This window comes from Neoarius graeffei, chromosome 2 (assembly GCF_027579695.1).
Source record: "Neoarius graeffei isolate fNeoGra1 chromosome 2, fNeoGra1.pri, whole genome shotgun sequence".
Taxonomy (NCBI): domain Eukaryota; kingdom Metazoa; phylum Chordata; class Actinopteri; order Siluriformes; family Ariidae; genus Neoarius; species Neoarius graeffei.
In genome coordinates this window covers 120,532,963-120,559,780 of record NC_083570.1, presented here as the reverse complement: position 1 = coordinate 120,559,780, position 26,818 = coordinate 120,532,963, and the positions used below count along the sequence as shown (strand labels likewise).

At 39.2% G+C, this 26,818-nt stretch overlaps 1 gene segment (V, D, J or C); it reads right to left on the bottom strand.

Moving 5' to 3' along the window:
• Window positions 1-13,905: 13,905 nt before the first annotated feature.
• LOC132882199 (immunoglobulin kappa variable 3-15-like) lies at window positions 13,906-14,546 on the bottom strand. The segment is given in 2 exon segments: window positions 13,906-14,267; window positions 14,395-14,546. Coding segments are annotated over 2 exon segments (429 nt in total).
• Between the last annotated feature and the right edge of the window lie 12,272 nt (window positions 14,547-26,818).

The window sequence follows — 26,818 nt, the reverse complement described above, 5'->3', positions numbered from 1 at the left end:
ATTCCTATGCTGTGAGAAGCCTAACACTGCATACTTATGGATAACTGCGGCCTTAGGACAAATAACCATACAATTTATTTCCAATTTTTAGTGAAAATATTTTTACATGTGATAGGGCTGTAGGGGAAGCTAAAGTTAAATAAACAGCTTACTCACTTCTGAAACTTCAGAAATACTTCATCCACCTCAAAAGCCTCATGCACTCACAGCATAGCATAATAACAAATGCAAACTCACATCATAGCATAATAACAAATGTAAACTCACGTCATAGCATAATAACAAATGCAAACTCACATCATAGCATAATAACAAATGCAAACTCACATCATAGCATAATAACAAATGCAAACTCACATCATAGCATAATAACAAATGTAAACTCACATCATAGCATAATAACAAATGTAAACTCACATCATAGCATAATAACAAATGCACTGCCTGAGTAAGTAATAGTATAAAACAGTGACAGCGACTCACGGTAGTTTGTGACAAAAAAAGCCCGGCTGCTCATATCAGGAACTGTATTGGACATTATTTCACTAAGTAAATAACGCTACCGATTATCCTTAAAAAAATGATGTATTATCTTACTGGTGAAAGGTGATCCCGCCTGCCCTACTTTCCAGACATCGCCGGTTCGAGCAACCAAAAGCCGCGCAGAAGTCTGGCATCTCGTCACAGTCAGTAATTTAATTTCCTCTAGAAATCATAATGTAAGTTGTTTTAAATTAACCAACCCGAAAATGAAAACCATGTGCAAGTGCAACTTCAATTATTGAACATATTATCTCATGACCTTCCATGTAAAATTACTTGGTGCTACGAGCTAGCCTAGCATGAAACACAACTTTGACAAAGCTTCAGTAAGTCGTTTTTGAAGAGAAAAGGTACGATTTTAGCATGTTCAAGCACCCAGAATTACAACCATATTAATAATGTTTTAAGAAATCAAACCATTTGTATATACATCAAAATTTCAGCGAGATAAGAGTATAAACATTTAAGCACCTCAATGGTCTTACCTCAGTGTACCGCAAATTCTGTGGAAAAGCTTGCCTGTGGTAAGATGGCCGCCCCGTGTGGACGTTCTGGAATACGCGGTGAGGCATCTAGTCTTCTATGTATGATTATAGCGTGTCGGAGCGGTTCATGCCAGGCTCGAGTCCGCTCACCGTCAAAAAATATTGGTTTAGCCTATTTTTTTAATAATTTTCAAAAAGTTACCCGGGCCACGGCCCCCCTGGCCCGGGCAGTACCGCGGTCTATGATTAAGCCAAATGAATATATAGTATTAAATGAAGCGAGTCCTCCTGGATACAGTTATATACACCAGCCTCGTCTAACTGGCAGAGGAGGAGGCGTCACGGTTATTTATAATGATTATCTAGGTGTAAGACAAAAACCTGGTTATAAATTTAATACATTTGAAGTTCTTCATACTCATATAATGTATGTAGCCTCGAAAAATAAGTCTAGCCTGTTAATTCCATTACTTATTATTTACAGGCCCCCAGGGCCATATTCTGAGTTTCTTTCTGAATTTGCAGATTTTATCTCAGATCTGGTTATTTCCTTAGACAAAGCTTTAGTTGTTGGAGATTTTAATATTCACTTTGATAACCCAGAAGACCCTTTGAAAACAGCGTTTGTGTCCATTTTAGATTCAGTAGGGGTTAATCAGAATGTCATAGGACCGACCCATAATGGTGGTCACACCCTCGATCTAATACTAACATTTGGGTTAAACGTAGCCAATATAGTCACACTTCCACAGTCTGAAGTTATCTCAGATCATTATCTCATCTCATTCAAAATATGTCTGAGTAATAATATATGCACCTCACCATGCTACTGTATTAAACCTACATTCACGTCAACTACTGCACAGAGCTTTATAAATGATCTCCCAGAGTTATCAACTTTGATTGGGTCACTGTCAGCCCCTGCAGAACTTGATCAGGCAACTGAATGCTTAGAGCAGACCTGGGCATTTTACGGCCCGCGGGCCGCATCCGGCCCTTTGGTTCATTCTGACCGGCCCGCGTAAGGTTAATTAGAAATTACAAAATAAACGTATTTTCTAATTTTACCTCATGCATGGACTGAATGTGCATTGCTTTTTATTTTGAAGTTGTGTTCAACAAAAACGCAATGCGCGCGACATGAACATGACATGAAATCCCACGAAACCTAATCCCGCGATAACTACTTCCGTAATTTGTCCAGACCAACCACAAACTTGTACGTCATCCTTCAAACGGTCCAGCCAATCACATAGTGTGACGTCACCAGCAGGCGCCGGAGCCGATCTGATACCTACACCGAATCGACACGGTATCATTATTATAATATGATGTATCTTGCTTGATATTTGGAGTAGAAAGACAATATTGTGATGTCTTTATTGTGTTTTGGGGTGAATGTGACTGGAAAAAAAATGGTACAAACGTTCACATTTTGTTAACCATTGTTTTGGGGAATTTGATTGAATAAATGACATTTTTTGTAAGGCAACCTCGTTTTTTCCATACTCTTACCAGTCTCAGCAGCTTGTAAGAACAATGTTATTTACTGCTTTATATAAAGAAATACAATTAATATTATGCAGAATTTAGTTCAGCCTTTAGGTCCGGCCCTCCACAAAATTTTCTGTTTCTCATGTGGCCCCATGGAAAAAATAATTGCCCACCCCTGGCTTAGAGTCAGTGTTCCGCCATACCTTAGACAGTGTAGCTGTTCTTAAAAGGAAAATGGTCAAAGACAAAAAATTAGCACCCTGGTATAATGATCACACTCGCACTTTAAAACAGACCACTCGAAAATTGGAACATAAATGGCATCAAAAAAAATTGGTAGCGTTCAAACTAGCGTGGAAGGAGAGCTTCCTGAAGTATAGAAAACCTCTTAGTGCTGCGAGATCAACATATCTCTCCTCCCTAATAGAAGATAACAAAAATAATCCTAGATTCCTATTTAATACTGTAGCAAAATTAACCAGGAATAAGTCCACTATAGACACATGCACACCTGCAGTATGTAGTAGCAACGACTTCATGATTTTTTTTAATGACAAAGTTGAGAATATCCGACAAAAAATTCAAACTACTAATTTAAGGTCAGACAATGTAAGTGACCCTGTAGATAACAATGTAACTGTATCAGATCACCAATTAGAATGTTTTACTCCCCTTAGAGAAAGTGAATTGCTTTCATTAATCTCCGCATCAATATCCTCAACTTGTGTACTAGATCCCTTACCTACACGTCTATTCAAACAGATAATACCTGAAGTAATTGAACCGCTTCTGAAAATAATAAATTCTTCTCTTCGGATCGGCTATGGACCCAAATCCTTTAAACTAGCAGTTATCAAACCCCTGATTAAAAAACCTGACCTTGATCCCTGTCAGCTGTCCAATTATCAGCCAATATCAAACCTCCCCTTTATCTCCAAGATCCTTGAAAATGCTGTGGCACAGCAGTTATGCTCATATTTACATAGGAATAACATCCATGAAATGTATCAGTCAGGATTTAGACCTCATCATAGCACAGAGACAGCTCTGGTTAAAGTAGTAAACGACCTACTGTTGGCATCTGATCAGGGCTGTGTCTCATTGATTGACTTTAGTGCAGCATTTGATACCATTGATCATTCCATTCTTCTGGATAGATTCGAAAATGTTGTGGGAGTTACGGGAATGGCCCTCTCCTGGGTCAGGTCTTATTTAACTGATCGCTATCAGTATGTTGATGTAAATGGTGATATTTCTAGACATACTGAGGTAAAGTTTGGTGTTCCACAAGGTTCTGTCTCAGGTCCACTGCTTTTTTCTTTATATATGTTACCTTTGGGTGATATTATTCGTAAGCATGGTATTAGTTTCCACTGTTATGCTGATGACACACAGTTGTATGTTTCTGCAAAACCTGATGAGAGACACCAGCTTAATAGAATTGAGGAATGTGTAAAGGACATTAGACACTGGATGCTTATTAACTTCCTTCTGCTTAACTCTGACAAGACTGAAGTATTTGTACAAGAACCACATGCAGCTAGAAGTAAGTTTTCTGATTCCACAGTAACTCTGGATGGCCTTTCTGTTTCTTCACGTGCAGCAGTAAAAGACCTCGGGGTGATTATTGACCCCAGTCTTTCATTTGAAACTCACATTGATAACATTACCCGGATAGCTTTCTTTCATCTCAGAAATATTGCTAAGATAAGAAATTTAATGCCACTACACGATGCAGAAAAAACTAGTTCATGCTTTCGTTCCCTCCAGGTTGGATTATTGTAATGCCTTACTGTCTGGATGTTCCAATAAGTGCATAAACAAGCTCCAGTTAGTTCAAAATGCAGCAGCAAGAGTCCTTACTAGAACTAGAAAATATGACCCCATTACCCCTGTCTTATCCACACTGCATTGGCTCCCAATCAAATTTCAAATTGTTTATAAAATACTACTATTGACCTTTAAAGCACTGAATGGTCTCGCTCCACAGTACCTGAGTGAACTTCTGCTCCTCTATGACCTGCCACACCTACTTAGATCAAAAGGTGCAGGCTATCTGCTGGTACCTCGTATAGCAGGGGTCTTCAATCCTATCCGCAAAGGGCCGGTGTAGCTGCAGGCTTTCATTACAGCCAAATTGGAGGCTCACTTGATTGTTGATTGGAGATGAGGGTGAAATGATTAAACAAGTGAAATCAGGTGTAGCTCCTGCTTGGTTGGAATGAAAGCCTGCAGCCACACTGGCCCTTTGCGGATAGGATTGAAGACCCCTGCCATATAGTGAAGGCTACAACAGGGAGGACAGCCTTTTCTTACAAAGCCCCACAGTTATGGAACAGCCTTCCAAGTAATGTTCAGGAATCAGACACAGTCTCAGTGTTTAAGTCTCGGCTGAAAACATATCTGTTTAGTCAAGCCTTTTGTTAATGTTTTTTATGAGGTAAAGGTGTAGATCTGGAGGATCCTCAGACATAGATTGTTTTGGGAAACTGGGATGTAGGGAGCTGTCAGTCCCCCACTTGCTTGCTCACTCGAGTTTGTTGACGTTGTAGTGGCTGCTGCTTTATGTCCCGGTGCTCCCTCATGCTGTGTTACCTTCCGGCTCTCCCCTTTTAGTTATGCTGTCATAGTTAGTTTTGCTGGAATCCCTGCTTGTACTCAGTGCAATATGTATACTGTTCTTACTTATAATTCAGGTGATATTGGCCATACTTAACAACCTGCCCCCCCCCCCCCCATCTGTCCCTCTGAGTTACATGTTGGTCCTGGGATTGAGATGCTGAACCTCTTCTGCTCCTCAGACCTGCCTGATCCATCCTGGTGCCCTGTGTCTGGTTGGAGTCTCATCACATCGCTCCTGTGGAGGACGGCCCCATGTGAACAGTTGAAAGTCACACTTAGAAGATGCTCTGGACTCTTACAGTAATGCTTTTATGGCTGAGGACTACAGTTGACTTGCTAACTTTAGGACTGCAGTGGTCATGAACAGTTTTGCACTCAAGTTTCCATGAATGAAGAGTTTATAACATCAACAAAATTGACTTCATGTTAAAACTGTTAATGCTATTGTCATGTTGTCTGTTGTTGCCCAAATGAGGATGGGTTCCCTTTTGAGTCTGGTTCCTCTCAAGGTTTCTTCCTCATGTCGTCTGAGGGAGTTTTTCCTTGCCACCGTTACCACAGGCTTGCTCATTGGGGATAGATTAGGGATAAAATTAGCTCATGTTTTAAGTCGTTCAAATTCTGTAAAGCTGCTTTGCGACAATGTTTTTTGTTAAAAGCGCTATACAAATAATCTTGACTTGACTTTCCACCACCATGCTGACTAAAAAAGAAACAACAACAACTCCTCTTTAGAGTTTAGGAAAGGAAAATGTGCAGGTGGAAAGATGCTACTGAATCTTGTTCATGAACCAGTGATGAACTCTAGCAGCCCAGTGGAAATGGTCCCAAATTACATCATAGTAGGCCTGCTCTGGTTGTGCTGACACTCTCTGATCTAGTTGGGATACAGGATCTTGCAGATCATAACGGAACGGCAGGAGGAGTGTGGTGTTGTGTGGACCAACTGTGGCATGGTGGTGGAGGACCCCACAGTGGCTGATGGCAGCACATGTGGTCACATTTCCTCCTCTAGTCCAGTTCCATATATGTTTTAGTGGGAATTTTTTGTGGATTATGTAAATTATACATTTTTGGAAAGGTTATTGTATAAGGAGTCAGAAAATCAATGTTGGCATTTTTTCACATGTCTCTATGGCGGCCATATTGAACTTTTAAAAATGGCCGCCGTAAAACTTTAATTTGTGATATCTTGGCTTCTGAAAAGTCTGGAATGTTGATTTTAACTGCTAAACCCACATTTTTAGGGTCAGCGAATCAAATGGTGCAAGGTACACTTCACCATATTAACCCTTTAATGCATGACTAGGTAAAAAATGACACTGTGTGGTTGTTTTCTTGCTATTTCATTATAATAAGAAGTTGTTTACCTTCCATATTCCATTTTACTACAAAACCATGTTTTTTTTCATCATCCCATTGCAATACACAATATGGTTAAAACACACTATACACATTGTAAGCAGTTTGTCAGATAACTCAGAGAACCTTTTATTGAACAGTTTAAAATTAGCTAACACAAAACTTGAATGTTGGACGTCGACATGCACATTTAGACCACGGTATATCCATCCTTTTTAATTAGTCTGTATAATAATAGTGTCATCATTTTAAGGAATGAATTAAAACAAAAGGTTATCCAGCCGATTGTTCAAGATTTAGCGTTTAAGCATTTGAGAAAAAAAAAAAACTTTAAATCCTTCTTCATCCACAAATATGAGTTCATGAAGTTTGTCTCTGGCATCAGTGTCAAAGATTCTCTCCAAAAGCGATGAAACACAGTACAGTACGTAAAGGACTGCTCTGAAACACATCGCTATAGGACACAAAAGTAGGCCATCATACAGCCTGTGCTGCAGAATACACTGCTGTAATACATCACTGTACTCAAAGACCTGATACAGTCTGAGAAACCATCCTCGCACATATTCCAAGCGCTGGTCTTTGACTCTATCAGAGTTCATTTTGAAAAGAAGACGACAGGCCTGTTTCATCCTCAGCCTGTTCCATCAAAGAACGCGGTCTGTCGTTGAGACGCTGACTGCATCACCACCTTGGTATATTCCCTGATGATCTATGATCATGTTGATGAGTTCCATCTCTTGCTCTTCTGAAAATGTCTATCTTCAGCCTCCATTAGGTGATCGTCTCTCAGTTCTGCAAAAACAGAAGTATAATAATACAATGCATTTCAGACAGCATACAGTACAATAGAGCAAACAGCTCCAGTACATACCTGTGCTGTAACAGTCCAGAGTTACAGGAGAGAGCAGTGTGTAAATTCCCTCCTGGTTTTCCTCTCTGAAGGTCCGGATTATAGAGGCTACCGTGAATCAGCTCAGAAGCGGCTGCACTCTTTGCCAAGCTTTCCTCGTTTACACCCCATGGACAAGGGCGTGGTCAACCAGAGTTGCACGAATCTCATCAGAAACTATTTGTCTCTGTAACACTTGTCTAGATCGGATATGTGCAACTGGGTGTCACACAATTCGATAACTCTGGGCCATCAGAAGATCTCAGGTTTTTTCAGGACGCAGTAAACACAAGTACATGGGTTTAATAAATTTAGAGTTTAGGAAAAGTATAAGTATATACATATGTACAAAAGCTTGGAAAATGTCAAAAATGTTAAATAAAACTTATAAATCAAAATATTGACATTTAATTTCAATTCTATAGCTGAAGTTCACTCAAACATTCTTTGTTAGTTCCAGTTTATTTCCTTTTTAAAGAAAAGACAAGTATTTTTGAATTTTCTATTTTAGACAGCCAATTTAATCTTTAAGCTTAAACTACTACAGTAATTGGTTCTCTAATGAAGTAATATTATTAGTTCAAACACTTCAGATTAGTTCAACCTCAGTTCAAAATCCAAACTGAAAATTCACATTCAACTCACACTTGAAATGTGAAGGCGAACAGTTCAAAGAAACGATGATTCTAACTTACAGAGAATGCGAGCAGTTCACACATTTACCATATGCTCTTTTTACACAAAGCATTCAAGTCCTCAGTTCGTTAGGTTCGGTTTTCTATCACAGTCTTTCAAAACACAGTCTTTTCTGACTTATCCGAGGAACTGAAAAGTCTTACTTATCTGTAGAAACTGGGAGAAGACAGATTTAACGTTACGCATCCAGTCGGGTAATCCTCTGTGTAGAATCCATCTCGGCTGTTTCTTGGGTGGCTCGCCATCTCGTTCTCGTCGTTGCATGTGCTGTCCGTGTCCAACGAAGCGTTTGGTTCAAAGCAAATAAAGTTCATGTGGGTTTTGGTGAACCCGGGGGAAAGTTTGGTGGAGGAGTACGGGCAAAATATTTGTCAAGAACAGGTTGCACACCTGACTTCCTCGAGGCGTGGGCAAAATTGAGCCGTTAGCCCGTGGAAAGCGTATATCTGACGCACGTGATCAGTGCGTGTTCAGTGAGTGTAGAGTGTGTGAGACTTGCATTTTACCAGTTTCCTGCACTATGAGTTCGGGCCACACTTGTGAAGCGTGTGTGATGCATGTGATCAGCATGTTACAATCACTCATAACTTGCGTGTGATGCAAGCCAGGAGTGGGTATAAAACCAGCATGTCTGCAGCATTCTGCATCTGTTTTTCAACTGAAGAACATTGGATATTTTGGGGGAAAAATTTAAAAATTTTCAGTTTAAAGTTTAGAAAATGGGACCCAAGAAGAAGTGAGCAAAAGTGAAGTAACTCAGCCTGAAACAGCAGAGGGGGGAGGAGGAGGAAGAGTTTGATGATGATGATGGTAGCAGCACCGGCGAGCCCTGCACGGACAGGGAGAAGTTTGCCTTCAAGCCGGCAGAAGGCACAGCACCCCGCCAGAGGGATTTCCACAGGTAAATACACATGCTTTAAACATTCATTTCAGGATCTATATGCTTATGTAATTAATATTATAGATGCTGATTTTCATGTATGTTTCAGCTAACGACGCCCAGAAGTGAGGACACTGCAATCCCATCATCGCTGTCAGGCCATTGTGCCATGCTCAGTGATGAGGACAAGGACATCCCGACACCCCGTCCCACCACTCAGCAGGAGCAGGACAGCAGCTCGGAGTCAGAGTGTGTTTCAGTCCTCAAACTGTTGGGCTGTTTAGTTGGGATTTTTTACAGTGTAATAAAATGCGTTATTCCCTGATACTCATGTTTTATTATTTGACGTTTGCATGGTAAATTAAACATATACTCAAATAACAACAGCAAATGAGGTGGTCTTCTTCCTTTCTACAATGCTACATGCTACACGATCGGTTCCTTGGTTCCTCCCCAATATATATACCCAGAGTCTTGCCCCTCGTGTCGTGTGCAGGTCGCGTGCGCTGCGTGCAGGTTGCCACACATAGGGGCAGAAAGTGAGCAGGGCCGTAACCAGGATTTTTCAAATACTGAGGTCAAGCATGGCTGACATCCCCCTGGCACAACTTAAATAAATAAAGAAATAACAAACCAAGGATATATTTGGTGGAGGACACATTTATTTTAACAATTCTACAACTGTGGCACCATAACTGTGGTGTTTTATCTGACATAAAAGTAGAAAGGTAGTGAACTCTTGAACTGAGTATACATACCTAAAGTACCAGTTACCTAAAGTATTGGCATTATTTACATTGCAGCATACACATGACAGAAAGGTGTGAACTGCTGAATTGTAAGCTTTAGTATTACACCTTATAATAATAGTGTGTGTGTGTGTGTGTGTGTGTGTGTGTGTGTGAGAGAGAGAGAGAGAGAGAGAGAGACTGAGAGTTTTTGTGTTATTTGTGGGTGTCTGTATGTGTAGAGACATTCTGAGCAGTAATGCAAAGGCATCAGTCTATCTGGCTGTCTTGAATTGAGATCCATTTGCATGCATTCTCTGAAACACAGTGTTCTCACCATTGCCTGTAATGTAAGTTTGGCTCACAACACATTTACTTCAACAATTCTAAAACTGTGCCATCAGAACTGTGGGAGTTTTGTCTGACATAAAAGTAAAAACTGAACTGAACTGAGTGTATTGCTCAGGGTCCGTGTATCATCCGATCATTCAAGTATTCCATTCAATCTGGAAAACGAATAAACAAAAAAAAAAACACTCAATATTTCGTTTTCCTGTTTTTCTATATGACCAAAAAATGAGTGATTGGTGTTTGTTTTCCTTTTTCCAACTCAAAACAGAACAAATAATAAACAGGGAAACCAAAACGAAATAATAACTCTAATTTACGATTATTGATTTTCTCTATTCCCCACGCTACATTAGCCTTCCCATGATCCTCAGCGACAGTCCATCATCATCTCTGCATCTATGAAACAGAAAAATTGCATGTGCATGTATATATCACGTAATTTATTCATACATCCTATTCATTTAATATATTAAGCTGTTAATGTTAAGCTGATGATCTCTTAATTATTATTATCTCAATATAATAGTAATAATAAATAATGATAACAATAACAACATGGCATTCATTTTGTCGCTTTCAACATATTGTGTCAGACCAACTTTGCTTTTTATTAGAGGACATGCTTAGCATTTTACGATGACTCATGTCAGGAGGAAAATATGAGGAGGAGTAACAAGTCACTGGCACTCCAACTTACGAGATTCTCCGCTTCTTTTGCTGGACAGCTTGAAAGTCAGACTCGGGAACAGCCATGATCTTCCTAGAGTTTTGCTTCCAGTAAAAGGAGCCTGAATGAGCGCAAAAAATTATAATGTATGAATAAGAACTAATTCTTGAGACTGACATGAATACAAATGAATTTAGTTTTATCTAAAATGAAAGTTAAGTTGCTCGTATAATCATAAATTAGAGTTATTATTTCGTTTTGGTTTCCCTGTTTATTATTTGTTCTGTTTTGATTTGAAAAAAGGAAAACAAACACCAATCCCTCATTTTTTGGTCATACAGAAAAACGAAATATTGAGGGGTTTTTTTTTTTCGTTTTCCAGACTGAATGGAATACTTGAATGATCGGATGATACACGGACCGCTCAGCTACCTGAAGTATTGGCATTATTTACATTTCATTATCTTAAATTACATTAGAATGTAGGGCTATTAGTTCTGTGTGAAGACTATGTATTAGAGAGAGTGTGTGTGAGTGTATTATTTGTGTGTGTGTGTCTGTGTGAGTGAGAGAGAAAGAGAGAGTTATGAGAGAGAGAGTTACTCGAACAAGCCCGTTTACTCAGCCCTGCACAGGGCTGCCTGTGACAACGTAGTCTTGAATGTTTCTCGAAATGCTAACTAAAATGCAATAGGCAATGACAATGAAACGTTTCCCCTTGGAAAGTTGGCATGACACCGCTGAACGGTCTGCCACTGCACTGACAATATTTTCTCACCTTCCCTCCTTCTCTTTCCCTGCTCTTCTGTTGGCTGTCCAAACCCTAATTTAGTTTGTTGCAACGTTTTCATTTTGCACTCGGGTAAAGCTCTATAATGCGATGTGACTATTAGCCTACGTTAGGTTAGGTAGGCATATGTGATAGAGCGTAGACTACACCCTGCCTGTTTTATCCAAAACCCAACTTTCCCGGCCGACACTAGTATAGGCTACGTCGCGTGACGCTGCGTTAGACACAGCAACGATAGAGATAGAGGCTGAGAGATTTCAGATGACATTAGACAAATGTGAATTTTATTGGGGGGAAATACAGATGCTGCATTTTACATTGATCACTGCTCGAATTCAGCATAGACCAATTTTAAATTTCTGAAAAAAATACCGAGGACATGACCTCGGTGTCCTCAATGGGAGTTACGGCCATGAAAGTGAGATGTAATTCTGTCTTGCGTGCCGCACAAATAGCAAGTGTGGAATACTTGTGTAGTATTTCTGAGGCACGTCACTCATACAGTGACCAAGCGTCACTCATGCGTCTTACTGTCATCGCAAAAATCCCTACTAGCCGCGCTGCTGACTTGGTTCAGGCGTACAAAAGGAATACGGGTCCCGTACGTAGTGTATGCGTTCTTGATTTGTCGCAAGACCCGTAGAATTTGCATGTGCAGGCCCAAAAGTCTCCACGGGCAGTTTGCGACCTTCTACGGCACTGAACACACGCAAGTGTCGCACAAGTCTCAAGCACGGTTTTGCCAGTTTATTTTTACTGTAGACCGCCCGTAGCAGCACGTACAGCGGGTTGTGAGTGAGGCTTTAGGTTTCACTTCCTCTTTCTCTCCCGCTACATCCTGTAGAGGGAGCTCTAACGTTCAATTTACTCATTCCTAACCTTTTACAGCTCGACTGAGTTTCTTCTGTCACTCGTGAAGTGAATAAGCTTTTGCAAATTTCCTTTTTTTTAATTTTAGTGCATGACTTGTTCTCAATAAAATAATCAAAAAGTTAACAGTGTTTTGAAGTTTATTATTATTATTATTATAATTATTATTATTATTCATGTTGTTTTAAGGGTACCATGCATTACTCTGTAAACCTTGGTTACATCTCCTTGTCCTTCCTCTTCCACCTCCTCTCCTTGTCCTCTTCCTCTACCCTTGACAAGTGAACTGACCCCTGGCCTTTTTATCTGTCGGATTGGTGTGTGAACAGTTTTGACTCTTGGTGTTTCCACCTGGGGAATTGTGTGATAATTGAGTTGGAGCTGTGATCGCTTGTGTTAATGATACTGAATGCCAGTGCTTTGTAAATGAGCACATGGTGCAGCCAGTGAGATACGAAGGGATTTGTGTGAAGAGTTTTTCAGAAAAAGTTCAGCAAATCTGAATCATGTGTGAAAACAGGAGAATCGAGTTTATCGCTTTGGGAAATAGCGCTATCTTTTGGTAGCTGGGGTCATGGATTTGGATGTTTAGTTAATAGGCCCAGTTACAGTGTGTCAGCGATCCAGAAAAACTGTAAACACACGTGACATCATGTGAATAATATGTGATAAATCAAACATAATCTGGTCATTTATATCTGGATTTCTGTTCATCTCCATGATTTATAATGATCCTCTCAGTGTTCTGGAAATCTAAATCTAGAGTTAACTCATTTGAAGTCATTTTTATGAACATAACAAACACAAAATCATTTGCACTAATTGGTATTTCCAGCCCCCAGCAGGGCAGTGACCCCCAGCGGTGATGCAGGGACCCAGTATAGGATGCAAACCAATGAAAACCTGATAGTTAATGATCATGCAGCTGGAATAAAAGGACATTTTGATGAGAGTTAAAGAGCGTTATTGTGTAATATTAGCTGCTGTGAGATCAAATCAGTGCAGAACTTTCACTTTTCTAAGCTTTGTGTTGCAACATGAAGATCAGTGAGATTTGGAGCTGATAGAGTTTTGCTCATATTCATGTGAAGCGCTTGATAATCACCACCTCATTTTATTTACAATGAGATTGATTCACCCTCTGATCTCACAGAACTCCATAAAGTGACTGAATGTTTGGAGTTAACGTTCCACTCCGTGCTCGATCATGGAGCTCCATTTACAACTAAACTCTTTGTAGTTCAGCAGATAAACTCGGAATCACATCCATGAAATGTCTCAGTCAGTATTTCGGCCTCATCACAGGACTGAGACAGCTCTGTTCTACACACACTGCTTTCTTCCCTGTACATGCGACCTCTGGGGAAAATGATTCATGAACATGCTGTTAGCTTCCACTGCTACACTGTGTGTGTGTGTGTGTGTGTGTGTGTGTGTGTGTGTGTGTGTGTGTGTGTGTGAGATAGTGCTGGATCACATCGTCCCCCTCAGCACCTGCAGGAGGTCCCAGCTGCAGCACTCACACACACCCAGGTTTTTGTACGACGCTCTAACACTGTGTGAACACCCAGCTACTACTGATCTCATGGTAACTCTGACAGTAATAATCTCCAGCATCTTCAGTCTGGACTCCACTGATGGTCAGAGTGAAATCAGATCCAGATCCACTGCCACTGAAACGAGCTGGAATACCTGATACTCTACTGTTAGCACGATAGATCAGGAGTTTAGGAGCTTCTCCAGCTTTCTGCTGATACCAGGACAAATAATAATAAGCACCATTATAGTAAACAGCAGGACTGGTTTTACAGCTGATGGTGAGTGTGTCTCCTGGAGAAACAGATTTCACTGCAGGACTCTGAGTCACAGTCACCTGACCTCTGGATCCTGAAAAAAATAAGACGAATAAATCCGTTCCCTTCATTAATAATGATGTTGAGGTTGAAGTTCATCTAGTCGGCCGACTTCCCATGGATTTGTCCGCTGAACAGTAGATGATAAAGCATTGTGTTACCTCGAGCGCAGAGGGCCAGTGTGCAGATGAAGACGCTGATCAAACTCATGGTTGCTGTGGGTGAAGTCGCTGAGCAGCAGCTCTCAGTCATGAAGTGTTAAAGTCACAGGACTATAAACACTCGCAGAGCGCTGAAGCATGAGCTGATAATGCAAAGTGGATCCTCTCTCGATGGAAACGTGTGTGTGTGTGTGTGTGTGTGTGTGTGGTCACTGGAGTGTAACAGAGGTTTTTGTACGACGGCTTCATTAGAATGTATCACTGTGGTACACTTTCGGTGGAGGAACCAAACTCATCATCAGTAAGTTTCTTTTCTTTATTTAAAATTCTACACATTAGTGAATTTAATTTTATTATTAATTTGAATATTGAATGAACTTGAGAAAATTTGAAAATAAAAAAAAAAATCAGTTTTGGTGATGAAGTGCAGTTTGTTAAAAATCAGCATCTGAAATATTCCCATACATTTATTTGTTTTTTTGTTTGTTTGTTGATGTTAATGATTATATTTTACTGTTAAAAGTGAAAGAATAAATCCAGATGTTTGTGCTGTTTAAAGTCCCCCTGAGTTCAGCGTGTAGTGATTCATTTTCATTGAGTATCAACACCAGAATAAAGCTGATCAAAGTTCTCGTCGGTCCACGATGTAAAGAGTAACTAGTAAATGTTCTCCTGCTGCTGGAACTCATTTGTGCTGCTGCAGAGTTTCCAGTTTTGTCTCGACTGGAGTTCAGAGCATTTACAGAATAAACTCACTGAGTGTTTCAGTGCTGGAATACAGTGTGACTATTGGATGCAGTTACTGAATAGAACTGAGTGAACACTCAATCAGAAAGAAGATGGATTATGGTGTGGAGTTAAAGCTGATGGCTTCCACATGTTCTCTTTGTTTGTTAGTCGACTTGAAACCAAACGGACTGATGTTTCTCCACTGAACCTTCTCCCAACCTGAAGCCCCCCATGTGTCTCTGTTCATTTAGAGTTAGGAACTGTTTTTATGTCTATGGGTAGAGTTTATAGATGCTGCTGAAGGTCATAGAAGTTTCCAGAAGTTTCTCCTGAACTGCAGTAATGTGAGAACAGTGTGGATCACTGCACTGATTACTGAACACACATGAATGTCTCCAGTCTGGACTCTTAATCAGCAGTAATGAGTAAATGTTGTGTAAGCGTGTGTAAATGTGTGTGTTTATTGTGTGTTTGTGGTCTCCAGCCGGTCCCACGGTGAAGCCCTCCGTGTCTCTGCTCCCTCCCTCCTCTCTGCAGCTGTCTGAGGGATCGGCCTCGCTGCTCTGCCTGCTGTCTGCCTACTCTCCACAGGGGGCGCTGGTGAGCTGGACAGTGGACGGCTCAGAGGTGAAGAACGGGGTTCTGACCAGCGCAGAAGAACACAAGAAGGACGGTTACACACGCAGCAGCACCCTGACCCTCAGCAAAGCACTCTGGGAAAAGGGGGAGGAGTTTGTCTGTACGGTCTCCCATGACGGCGTCAATCATCCGGTCACGTTCAGAAAGAGCCAGTGTGAAGTCTAACAGCTCCAAGATAGAATTTAACACTCAGCTGCTTACACATCCATCTACAATAGAGTTTCAATTCTACACAATGCTGACATTTCTGTCTTTACTCTCTTCACTGTCCTGTTGCTCTTCCTGTAGTTTTGCTCTGCTGAAATAAAGCTTCATTTTGGACATTGTGTGTTCTTTTATTGGAGTTAATAGTCATTATCAGTGTGAGGAGAGAGTGTGTTTAGCTGGAGATTCAGTGCTGTGTGTTGTGCTTCAGTGAGTTTGGCTGAAGGAAGTTGAACATCTGGTGAAAGTGCTGCTCTATTCTGGGAGAAAGAGGATCACTCAGCCGTCTCCATGTAAATCTCTCTCTCACTTCACTCATCTTTCATTTTTACTGGTTAAAACTGACTCCTTCTGTTTCGCTTTATTGAACTCAATTTGCTATCAGAACTGGACCCAGAACTCAACCTGCTCTGGTTCTAGCTACAACTCTTATTTTGTTTGATTAAGTACCGATTTTCACAAGTGTTTTAAATCTATGGGACATTCAGGTACAGATTTAAAGTCACCTAAATCGTATCCATGTGACAGTCTCCATCTTGTCTCTAGAGGTCCGTTCAGATCACACACTGTCCCAGTTAAACAGGGCGTCCACACGCATCCATTACTGACCCACTTCATTTTAGCAGATGATACACAAATGAATATTTCCACTAAACCACATGTGAATCTGTTCTCTGATTGCAAGAGTTTATCAAATCAGGGTCAAATCCTGCATGAAGGAAAACATGTGAATTAAACTCCTCTTATTTTGGAGAATATTTAAACTCCACAGAGATTCCTGTGTGTATGTTTTTGTTTAGTTTGTTGGAAAATCCACATAATTTCCCCCAAAAAACAGCTCACTCACACACAATGCACTCCAATGGGACGGGCACTGCTGAGCCCCTGGGCGATGCCCACATGGCTGTAGATTTTATTGCAGTTACAAAAACACAACTCAAACTTGATTCACAGACAGTGCACAACTCTGACAATCACACACTCATAACAACAAGGAATATTCAGGAAACGAGTCTTATCTAGGAGAAAAGAACACAATGCGCCCAAGATGGTAGCTGTGTAGATCAGACATGTTTGGTCTAACTCCATCAGGAACGCTGGAGCTCATGTGGTAATACAAGCAGCAATCTTACTTTATTATTTTGGGAAGGAAACAAAAAAACCAAACAAAAACCTGATGATGAAGAAGAAATTGGAAGCTGCCTTCTTTCTGTTCTGTCCATGGGCCATGAACAGTTAAGCAAGTTGAAGGTGAAATGATCTCCAAAAGGCATAAAGTTAAAGATGACTCATTCCCTTTATATTGTAAGCAAAACCATTTTTTTTATTTTTATCTTTTACATTTTCAAAATGACAAAGAAGGAAAAGGGCCCGAAGCAAAAGTTTGTCTCACAGTCAGGGGTCTGTGAGGTCCAGGGAAAAACCTTCAGCTTGTGCCTCTTGAGGTATTCCATTGTAGATTTTGAGGTGTGTTTTGGATCATCGTCTTAGGCTACATCCACACGACAACGGCAACGAGATGTTATTTAAAAATATATTGCGTCTTTTAGGTTTATATAAGTATTAATTCTTGGCCAAGAATTCAGCAAAATTATATTAATTTTTATTAATGTGTCAAAATTATATTAGTTGAAATGACCTTAGGTCCAGCTGGACATTGTTTGGGAACATTTTGTTTATGAAATGTGTATTTTGAACAGAGAAGTGTCTGAAGGTCTGTTTTGGTGTCAGATTGACTCACACACACCCTGAAATGGTAGAATTAAAGTTCATGTTTATGTTAATCCATTCAGTTGAAACTTAGGTCATAGCTTCATAAAAGCTATGAAATATGCTGAAATATATTGAAATATACTATGGTAGTGATTTGGATCCCGTAATTAATGAATGCATTCCATGATTAATGTTAGTTTTATAGTTTTAGATTAGTTTCATAATGACATTATAATTATAGTTAAGATCTTATGATTCTAAGGGTTTTTAGTTTAAAAGCATTAACCTAATTTAGTTATGAGTTTAATCCTGTTAGTTGTCTAATTGTTCTCTCTCTTTCAGACATATTCTCATTGTTCTTATGTTTAAGTTGTTCTTATTTTTTATGTTTATTTTCTTATAACATTCTTTGTTTTAGCATTATTAAAGACATATTGTTATTTGTTATTTTGCTTATGTTGATGAAATCAAGATGTAATTTACTGACTTAACACACATTTATGTGTTAAGGAGTTATGTTAAATTATTAGATCCTTTCTGTGCAAACGTGTCTTTGACCTTCTCTGAATAGACTCCGTAGACTAGACATTCTGTGTTTAGACATTCCATGCTGATATCTATCTGTACCTTACTGTCATCAGAAATATGTTTTTATATTATGATTGATTCAAGATCATTACACACTTCCACATAGACACACACCCATTACACACACACACACATGAAGACAAAACATAAACACAGAAACACTATAAGACGTTTCCAAAGATGTTTTCATTTTGACGAAGTGACTGTGCGAATAAACTGACATGTGAATCTCTGATTCTGATTGTCTGTTTCTCTCGACCTGATCATTCTCGTCCTCGGCCGAGGGTGGCCCACGAAGGAATCGGGGTCTCTTTCTGGGTGAACCCAACAATTTGGTGTCAGAAGTGGGATACTGCCAACCAGGTGAGTAAATTATTTGAATTTTATAATTGGTTATTGATTGGTCACCGCCTGGTTGGTAGTAATTTCAAAAAAAAAAAAAAAATAGAGACCCGTAAATTCAGGTTGGTAATCCTCGTGTGGAGGCACGGGACGTAAGGAACCTCGTAGACTGAAGATTAGATTAGACACCTTTATTTATTTTAGACTCTTGTTTACGGGACGAGACGGGGCTGGTAGAGCCACGGGATTGGGCTGGTAAACCTCGTAATTTGTTTACGGGACGGTGAGCCTCGTGAAGACACTCCAAGGAGGAGAACTGTCACGAGAAGAGCGCGCTTTTAATCTTTGATTCCTTCGTGCAGCCACCATGGGGGGAAAATTGTATTATAAAAATTGTATTATATTAATTGTATTATATTAATTGTATTATATTAATTGTATTATTGTATTAAGGTACCCGGACCCCGAGAAAAAAACCCACGGGATTGGATGTGGTTTAGCATTCTACACAGATTCTAGACAATTTGGCCGGCTCAGTTTTGATTTATCCTCATCCAGGTATTTGCAATCTCTAGGAGCTGTGTAATGTATCTTTAATTGTTTTAGCATTTATATAAGGCATTACTGGATATGCACAAAATAATGAAACAACAAATCAGTACTCTGGACATGAACAGTTAGAACTGTGTTCCTGGTGTGCATAAATGTGAAACCTTTGGTCAATCAAACCTGTATAACCAACTTCCAAAGTCCTTATTCCCTTTATAAAGTCCTTATAAGATGCAAATTAAAATGATTTACCTAAAATTTGAATGATAATTAACAATGATATATCCCAGGTACTTTTTAATAATAAACTTTAAGAATGAATACAAAGCTTCAATGTTTGACAAAAAACACAAAGTGTAAATGTTATGTGCTCTTTTATCATCGTGGGAATTGATTATAGCTCTAAATAAATATTGAAGTGTTTTTTTTGTTAAAAAGAATCCGTATAACTTTATTTGTACGCCCGTATACTATGTTTATTGAATCAAATCCGTATAAAATACGGACATTCTGTATATTGTGCATTATGATCTCAACGAAAGCTTTACTGAATCGATTCTTTAGAACAAACTCGCATGCGTGTGAATCAATTTACTTGATTCACTCTTGATTCTTCAGAAACTACGGAAACCTTATTTGTATTCCTGTTTTCAAATTGTAAACAATAATCACACTTTCATGCTGCATGAAATTAAAGTATGAACTTTCCTCAACCCATTACGTGTGCATGAACTCAACAAATGCAGTCCATGCGTCTGTATCGATTCGCTCGATCGAGTCATTTATGTTTCCCGAAGAAGATCCGAATCGTTTATGAATCTCATCACTGTTAGAAACCCAAGAGAAGAGATCCTCTTCCCTTAACATCATCAGAGGAAAAAATCTGCTTCTTAATCAATTAGTTTCAGCGTTTGGTGAGTAGATCATCTGTATTTTATTTTATATTCATTGTGTGTTGATAGTCTGAAACTTGTAACTGGAAAGTTATCAGGAAAGTCGCGAGTGGTCTGCGAGGTGATCTCTGAACAGGTCCGCGAGCACTCTACAAGACTATTAATGTTTTAATAATTAATAGTGCAGCTATTAATGCAGTTTCATGTCTTAATCTTATAAATGATGAATACGAAGTTTTCAAAATTATGAGAACTCCAGTTCCCATGATGCTTGTGAACTGGGCATGCGCACTGGATGAAAGAAAAAGCAGCTCTTTTGGGCAATTATGCATTCAGACCTTAAATAATGAAATAACTGTACAAGCAAATACAACACAAACCATTTTTAAAACATTCACTTAAATTAAACAGACATGGTAAAAACAGAAGAAATATATTTAAGGCCAAATCAAATATCACTTTTAGATTTGAAGATATTTATCAGGAATCATTTTTAAAATATTGAGTATTATACCACTTCCTGTTTAAAGGTATAATAAAAGGAACCAAATATATTTACCCTACGTGTGAAGGGAAATGCCGAAAAGTTTAATGTTTAACCTAATGTTTAATGTTGATCTAAAACATTTTAAACTGATCGTGTGGTGGTCTAGTGGTTGGGATTCGGCGCTCTCACCGCCGCTGGTGTAGTGGTATTTTTATTAATCATATGTAATTCTAACCTTTAAATATCCTATATACTCCTGTTTCTGACGTTTTAGCGAAATGTGGACTTGTTTTGTCTGGGAAGCATGAAATTAGTTCAACAGCGAGCTAACCCGCTTTTTACTTCATTTTTGACATTTTTTGAATAATTGTCGTCCTATTATTATAAATAATATTGTGAATAATTGTTCCGTAGCAATATGCTCTGTCTCTTTTCTCAGTGAACATTGAGATAAGACTCCCAGACTGTTACAGATAGCTATAATATAAACAACTCATGCAAGAACAGCAGGCAAGGACACACAGAAATCTGCAATGGGCAGAGAAAATCATTATTTTTGGCACTTTCTCACAATAATAAATGTAATAAGTAATCTCTTTATATTATTAGGTAAATTCCATATACATAAAGTTAAAATGTCCAATACAACCAATTCTCATTCTCATTAATACTGTTAATTGAATTAAAAATGTATTTTCAGTCTCTGTCACATATCGAATCCAACAAAGAGTGCTTATCAGCTATTCAGTTTTATTCAAATTACATTCAGTGAAATTGTTTGTCATTTCAATTTGCCCTGTTTTTTTTATCTCCTTATCTTTCTTTAAACTTATTGCTACTTATGAGGCTAAGCTTAACTATGTTCCTCCTAATTTCGAACTATTGATATGAAATGCTCTGATTAACTGTTTGCTCCATACTTTTGCCTTTAAAAACCACAGAGGATATGGAATGGATAGGTTAATGTATTTAGTTAACCATAATTTCTTTCAGCAAGAAACAGTTAACAAACGTTTACTTGAATAACTTTTTGTTTATAAATCGGAGACTTGGGTTTATACATTAAGTATTCATTGTCCTTGAACCTTTCCGCACTTAAATTGACATGAAACTACACAAAATATGATTTAATAAGCAATACCTCTCTCTCTGGATGTCATCCTACAGTCTCTTCTCGAGCAAGGCGTGGCGAGACACTTTACACAAGATTAATGAATTGATTGCTTCTTCTGTAATATCACAGGTTCCTGCCATTAATGATCTCTGTTCTGCCTTTTTTTCCACGCACATGAGGAGATAGCGTTTGGACTCAAGGTTTCATTTGACTCTCCTGCTGTTTTTTTTTTTCCAGCTGTAATTCATAACGTGCTCTGTGACCTTCTCCCTCCCTCAGGACTCTGCATGTGGTCTGTGTGTTCTGGTGTCTGCTGAGTCACCAGAAATCTGCCAAGACACTGACACTTGCGCCTGCTTCAACATCTGGTGCATAAGGGCTTTAAGGTTTCCAGAACTAAGCTGCAATATTGCATGGACACTTAAGTATTTGAACTTTCTCAAGGCTGTCATTCTAGACACAAAACCTCCTCCACTGCAACATCCTTTGACCTGGACTGACGCTATGGTGGTCACTTATCACTCCCTCAGAAGCACCCTTTGTTCCGCCCCTGGGTTACCTGCTCACTTCAAGCCCTTCCACCTCTGTGCCTGTGGACACCGGGGCACGGCCTCTGGGGAACGTGAGGGGGGGGAAATGCATCATTGTGTGTTTTTATCCAAAACATTAGACATTGTTGCTCAAGGCTTACCTGTGCGTCTAGGGGCTGTCTCCGCATGTGCTTTGATGGTTTGATGGTAAAATTTACAGACCCATTAAATTAATTAATCAGTAATTTAATAGATAATTAAATTAACATATGACTATTTATTCTCTGTTCTACTAACAATCTTGAAATTCGTGTCACATCCTCTTTTGATAATGTAGGTCGCGCTCTCGCACGCCTCCTTAATTCTCGGGATGATACTTGGGATGACTGATATTGTCTGTCTAAAAATCGTACATACTACTAGTATCAGGTCTGATCTCTTCCCTCCAGCCCTCTAGGGATCTTTGTTAATGGTTCTTGTTCTAAACCCTCAGACGGTTCTTGTTTTATAATTTATAATATCACACCTCTGTGGTTATTCTGTGTTCAATCAATATATCAGCCTGATATTCTGCATGAGACATACGCTCTTTCTTTCTCATTTGATTTTTGTCATCTTGATTGTGGACAAATTCTCTAAATGGGTAGAAGTTTTTCCATGTTTTCGAGAGAACACGAAGGTAGTTACTCGTTTTAATTTTATTTATAAGTGCCTTTCAAAGTACCTAAGAACACTGGACAGTAAAAAAAGAAAGACAAACAATAAAAGCAGAACAACAAAACAACTACAATAAAATAATAAGAAATCAATAATAATAATTATTGTTATAGTTATGGGGTTTCAAATGCCATAGACTCAGACAAGGGTACCCGTTTTACCTCAAAAGTCACACAAAACCTTTGTAAGTATCTCTAAACTAAACTGGTGTTTTCACACTCCTAAATCCTCTGGTATCGTAGAACGTACTAATCGAACATTGAAAGACAAATTAAGGTCATGCAGGACACAGGTTTGGTTCTGTAATCCATAATTCATTCTGGCTGAAATTCGTGTGACACCAAGAAATTATTCTCCCCTGGAAGAACTCCGGCTCCGGGTACCTCTGATTTGAAAATGCATATGGATGAGTATTCTGCAGCCCTTATAGATAAGTTGCATAAAATTTGTACCAAGGTCAATAATACAATATTATCTCCACCACACACCCCTTTCACGTGGGAGACAGGTGCTGGTGTGATCTTTTTTTAAAGTAATGATTTGGACAATTGGGAAAACAATATAATGGGCCTGCAGACATAGTCGCCATTACTTTTGCTGCTGTTTTAACTGATCTTTTTCCACAGTGGATCCATGCCACGCGACTGAAGAAGGCTCCATAACAAAGTTGTGTTACAATAACAAGTTTGCTGCTATTAACGCTTTTTGTGTCCCTATCTAGTCTCTCTCTGGCCAGTTTTCTCTCTCTCTCTCTATTTCTGAGCTCTACACAGATTTGACTGAGAATCCTCAAGATGTTGTGAACAAAGAGGGGAAGAGATCTTGCGCCCCATTTGGAACCAATCATCCTCACTACAACCATGACAGTCCTCATCACGGGTTTCGTGACTTCATTGTTGCTCGGGGCAGGGCTACCCACCCGAGCCTTCATGACTTCATCATTGCTCGGGGCAGGGTTACCCGCCCGAGCCTTCAGGACCACTTCATTGCTCGGAGCAGGGTTACCCGCTCGAGCTGGACTTCGAGACAACATCTTCTGGACTAACTTCACTAACTGGACCACACGAATGTGTTATGTCTTTCATCTGATGCCGTTTTCTACTATTATTACACATCTCTATGCTCTAAAACTCTGTATTCTTACAGGACTCTGTTCTCACTATAGGTCGATATGCCTTCTAATTTCATTTTTCCCTCACTGTTTTAGAACAAATTACTCTGAAGGAAGTAGCGTGTATCTGGGAATTAAGAGGTTTTGAGTTTCTCTAAGCTCCGGTGAGGTGGGACGAGGGCTGATTGGGCATGCCCGCCCTCTGAGCACCAATATACGTCAAGAAGGGCAAAGATTAACTCAGAATTAATTCTCGATATAATCACATATATGATCATGAGGTGATAATGATTAAATAGGATGCTAGGATTTGATAATAGTGATACTATTATCAAAGGGGGGGATTGTTAGGTTTATATAAGTATTAATTCTTGGCCAAGAATTCAGCAAAATTATTCTGTGTCAAAATTATATTAGTTGAAACGACCTTAGGTCCAGCTGGACATTGTTTGGGAACATTTTGTTTATGAAATGTGTATTTTGAACAGAGAAGTGTCTGAAGGTCTGTTTTGGTGTCAGATTGACTCACACACACCCTGAAATGGTAGAATTAAAGTTCATGTTTATGTTAATCCATTCAGTTGAAACTTAGGTCATAGCTTCATAAAAGCTATGAAATATGCTGAAATATATTGAAATATACTATGGTAGTGATTTGGATCCCGTAATTAATGAATGCATTCCATGATTAATGTTAGTTTTATAGTTTTAGATTAGTTTCATAATGACATTATAATTATAGTTAAGATCTTATGATTCTAAGGGTTTTTAGTTTAAAAGCATTAACCTAATTTAGTTATGAGTTTAATCCTGTTAGTTGTCTAATTGTTCTCTCTCTTTCAGACATATTCTCATTGTTCTTATGTTTAAGTTGTTCTTATTTTTTATGTTTATTTTCTTATAACATTCTTTGTTTTAGCATTATTAAAGACATATTGTTATTTGTTATTTTGCTTATGTTGATGAAATCAAGATGTAATTTACTGACTTAACACACATTTATGTGTTAAGGAGTTATGTTAAATTATTAGATCCTTTCTGTGCAAACGTGTCTTTGACCTTCTCTGAATAGACTCCGTAGACTAGACATTCTGTGTTTAGACATTCCATGCTGATATCTATCTGTACCTTACTGTCATCAGAAATATGTTTTTATATTATGATTGATTCAAGATCATTACACACTTCCACATAGACACACACCCATTACACACACACACACATGAAGACAAAACATAAACACAGAAACACTATAAGACGTTTCCAAAGATGTTTTCATTTTGACGAAGTGACTGTGCGAATAAACTGACATGTGAATCTCTGATTCTGATTGTCTGTTTCTCTCGACCTGATCATTCTCGTCCTCGGCCGAGGGTGGCCCACGAAGGAATCGGGGTCTCTTTCTGGGTGAACCCAACAGCGTCCAAATGGGCAACAATCAGTAAAATATCAGGTCCATATGGCAACGCAACGCTTGCTGAAAACGATGCAATACACATGCCACACCTCTAGGGGCGCTGTAAGACGGTCCCTTCGGAGACACCAGAACAATAGAAGAAGTAAGGATGCATATTAGCCACAAAGTCAGGAAAATCTGTTTGTAAAATTACATTATAATGACCAAATACAATGAAAAGTATTTTTCCAGTCTCACCTGTGAAAGGTAATCCCATGTGATCTCGTTTGGATGGCAAACCTGTTGGTACAGTTAAACGCAGCTAATCTTTATTCTCCGCTTTGACCTCTCCAAAATGGCGGCGAGGATGACCTATGATTCTACGCGGAAGGCGGTGTCTTTAATGGTCCGGAATAAATTGAATGCTAATTAAATAATGATTAATTTGCTCCTCTACGCCCTTTTTGAGGAATGTATTGTAGGACTTAAACCCACATCTGAAGAGGTGAGATCACTCTTTTTTTCTCTATTTTTGCTGGCGGGATTGACTCTCTCTCTCACTTTGCACCATTACACAATAAATATTCACAGTGAAAATATTTTGTAAGCGCGTTTCATGAACCAAGTTATAGGATTTGTTGACAACTCGCATCGCAATGAGAAGATCATTGGCACTACTGGTGTTAAGAATCAGACCATTTCATAAATGAATATTTTGCAGTGTTTGTACAATTGCATGTTTTTGCTTCACTATTACTGTCACTATTCTGCTTCTTGCATTACTACTGTGAACTAACACTGAACATAATAATAATAATAATAATAATATCTAAGCTCGTGTTTCACTCTCACTAGTGCTCTGTAAGGCTTTTTCCTGGTGATATTCGTTACACTTCTACCCGGCGTGAAGCACTCACAGTCATGTGGTTGTGACGTCATCGTAAACAAATCCGTTTTACTCATCCAGACGACTTCACAACGGCAACGTTGCCAGATCTTTCCACTCTGGAACCCGTTCTCAAAAAGATTGCGTTTTGGGCACCCAAAACGCCGGTGCCGTGTGGACGCCAGGCCTAAACGATAAGCAATTGTATCGGAGTCACCTGAATCCGTTGCCGTGTGGACAGGGCCTCATTGTAGGACCCATCCTCTTTTTAACTTCACCTTTTTTACAGATGGTGTGATGTTTGCTTCCAGAATTTGTTGGTATTTGTTGGTAAAACAGAGATATGAGTACATTTAAGAGCACCAGTGCAGATTCTAAGGCATTGATTTTGAGCAACATCTCATCTCATTATCTCTAGCTGCTTTATCCTTCTACAGGGTCGCAGGCAAGCTGGAGCCTATCCCAGCTGACTACAGGCGAAAGGCGGGCTACACCCTGGACAAGTCGCCAGGTCATAACAGGGCTG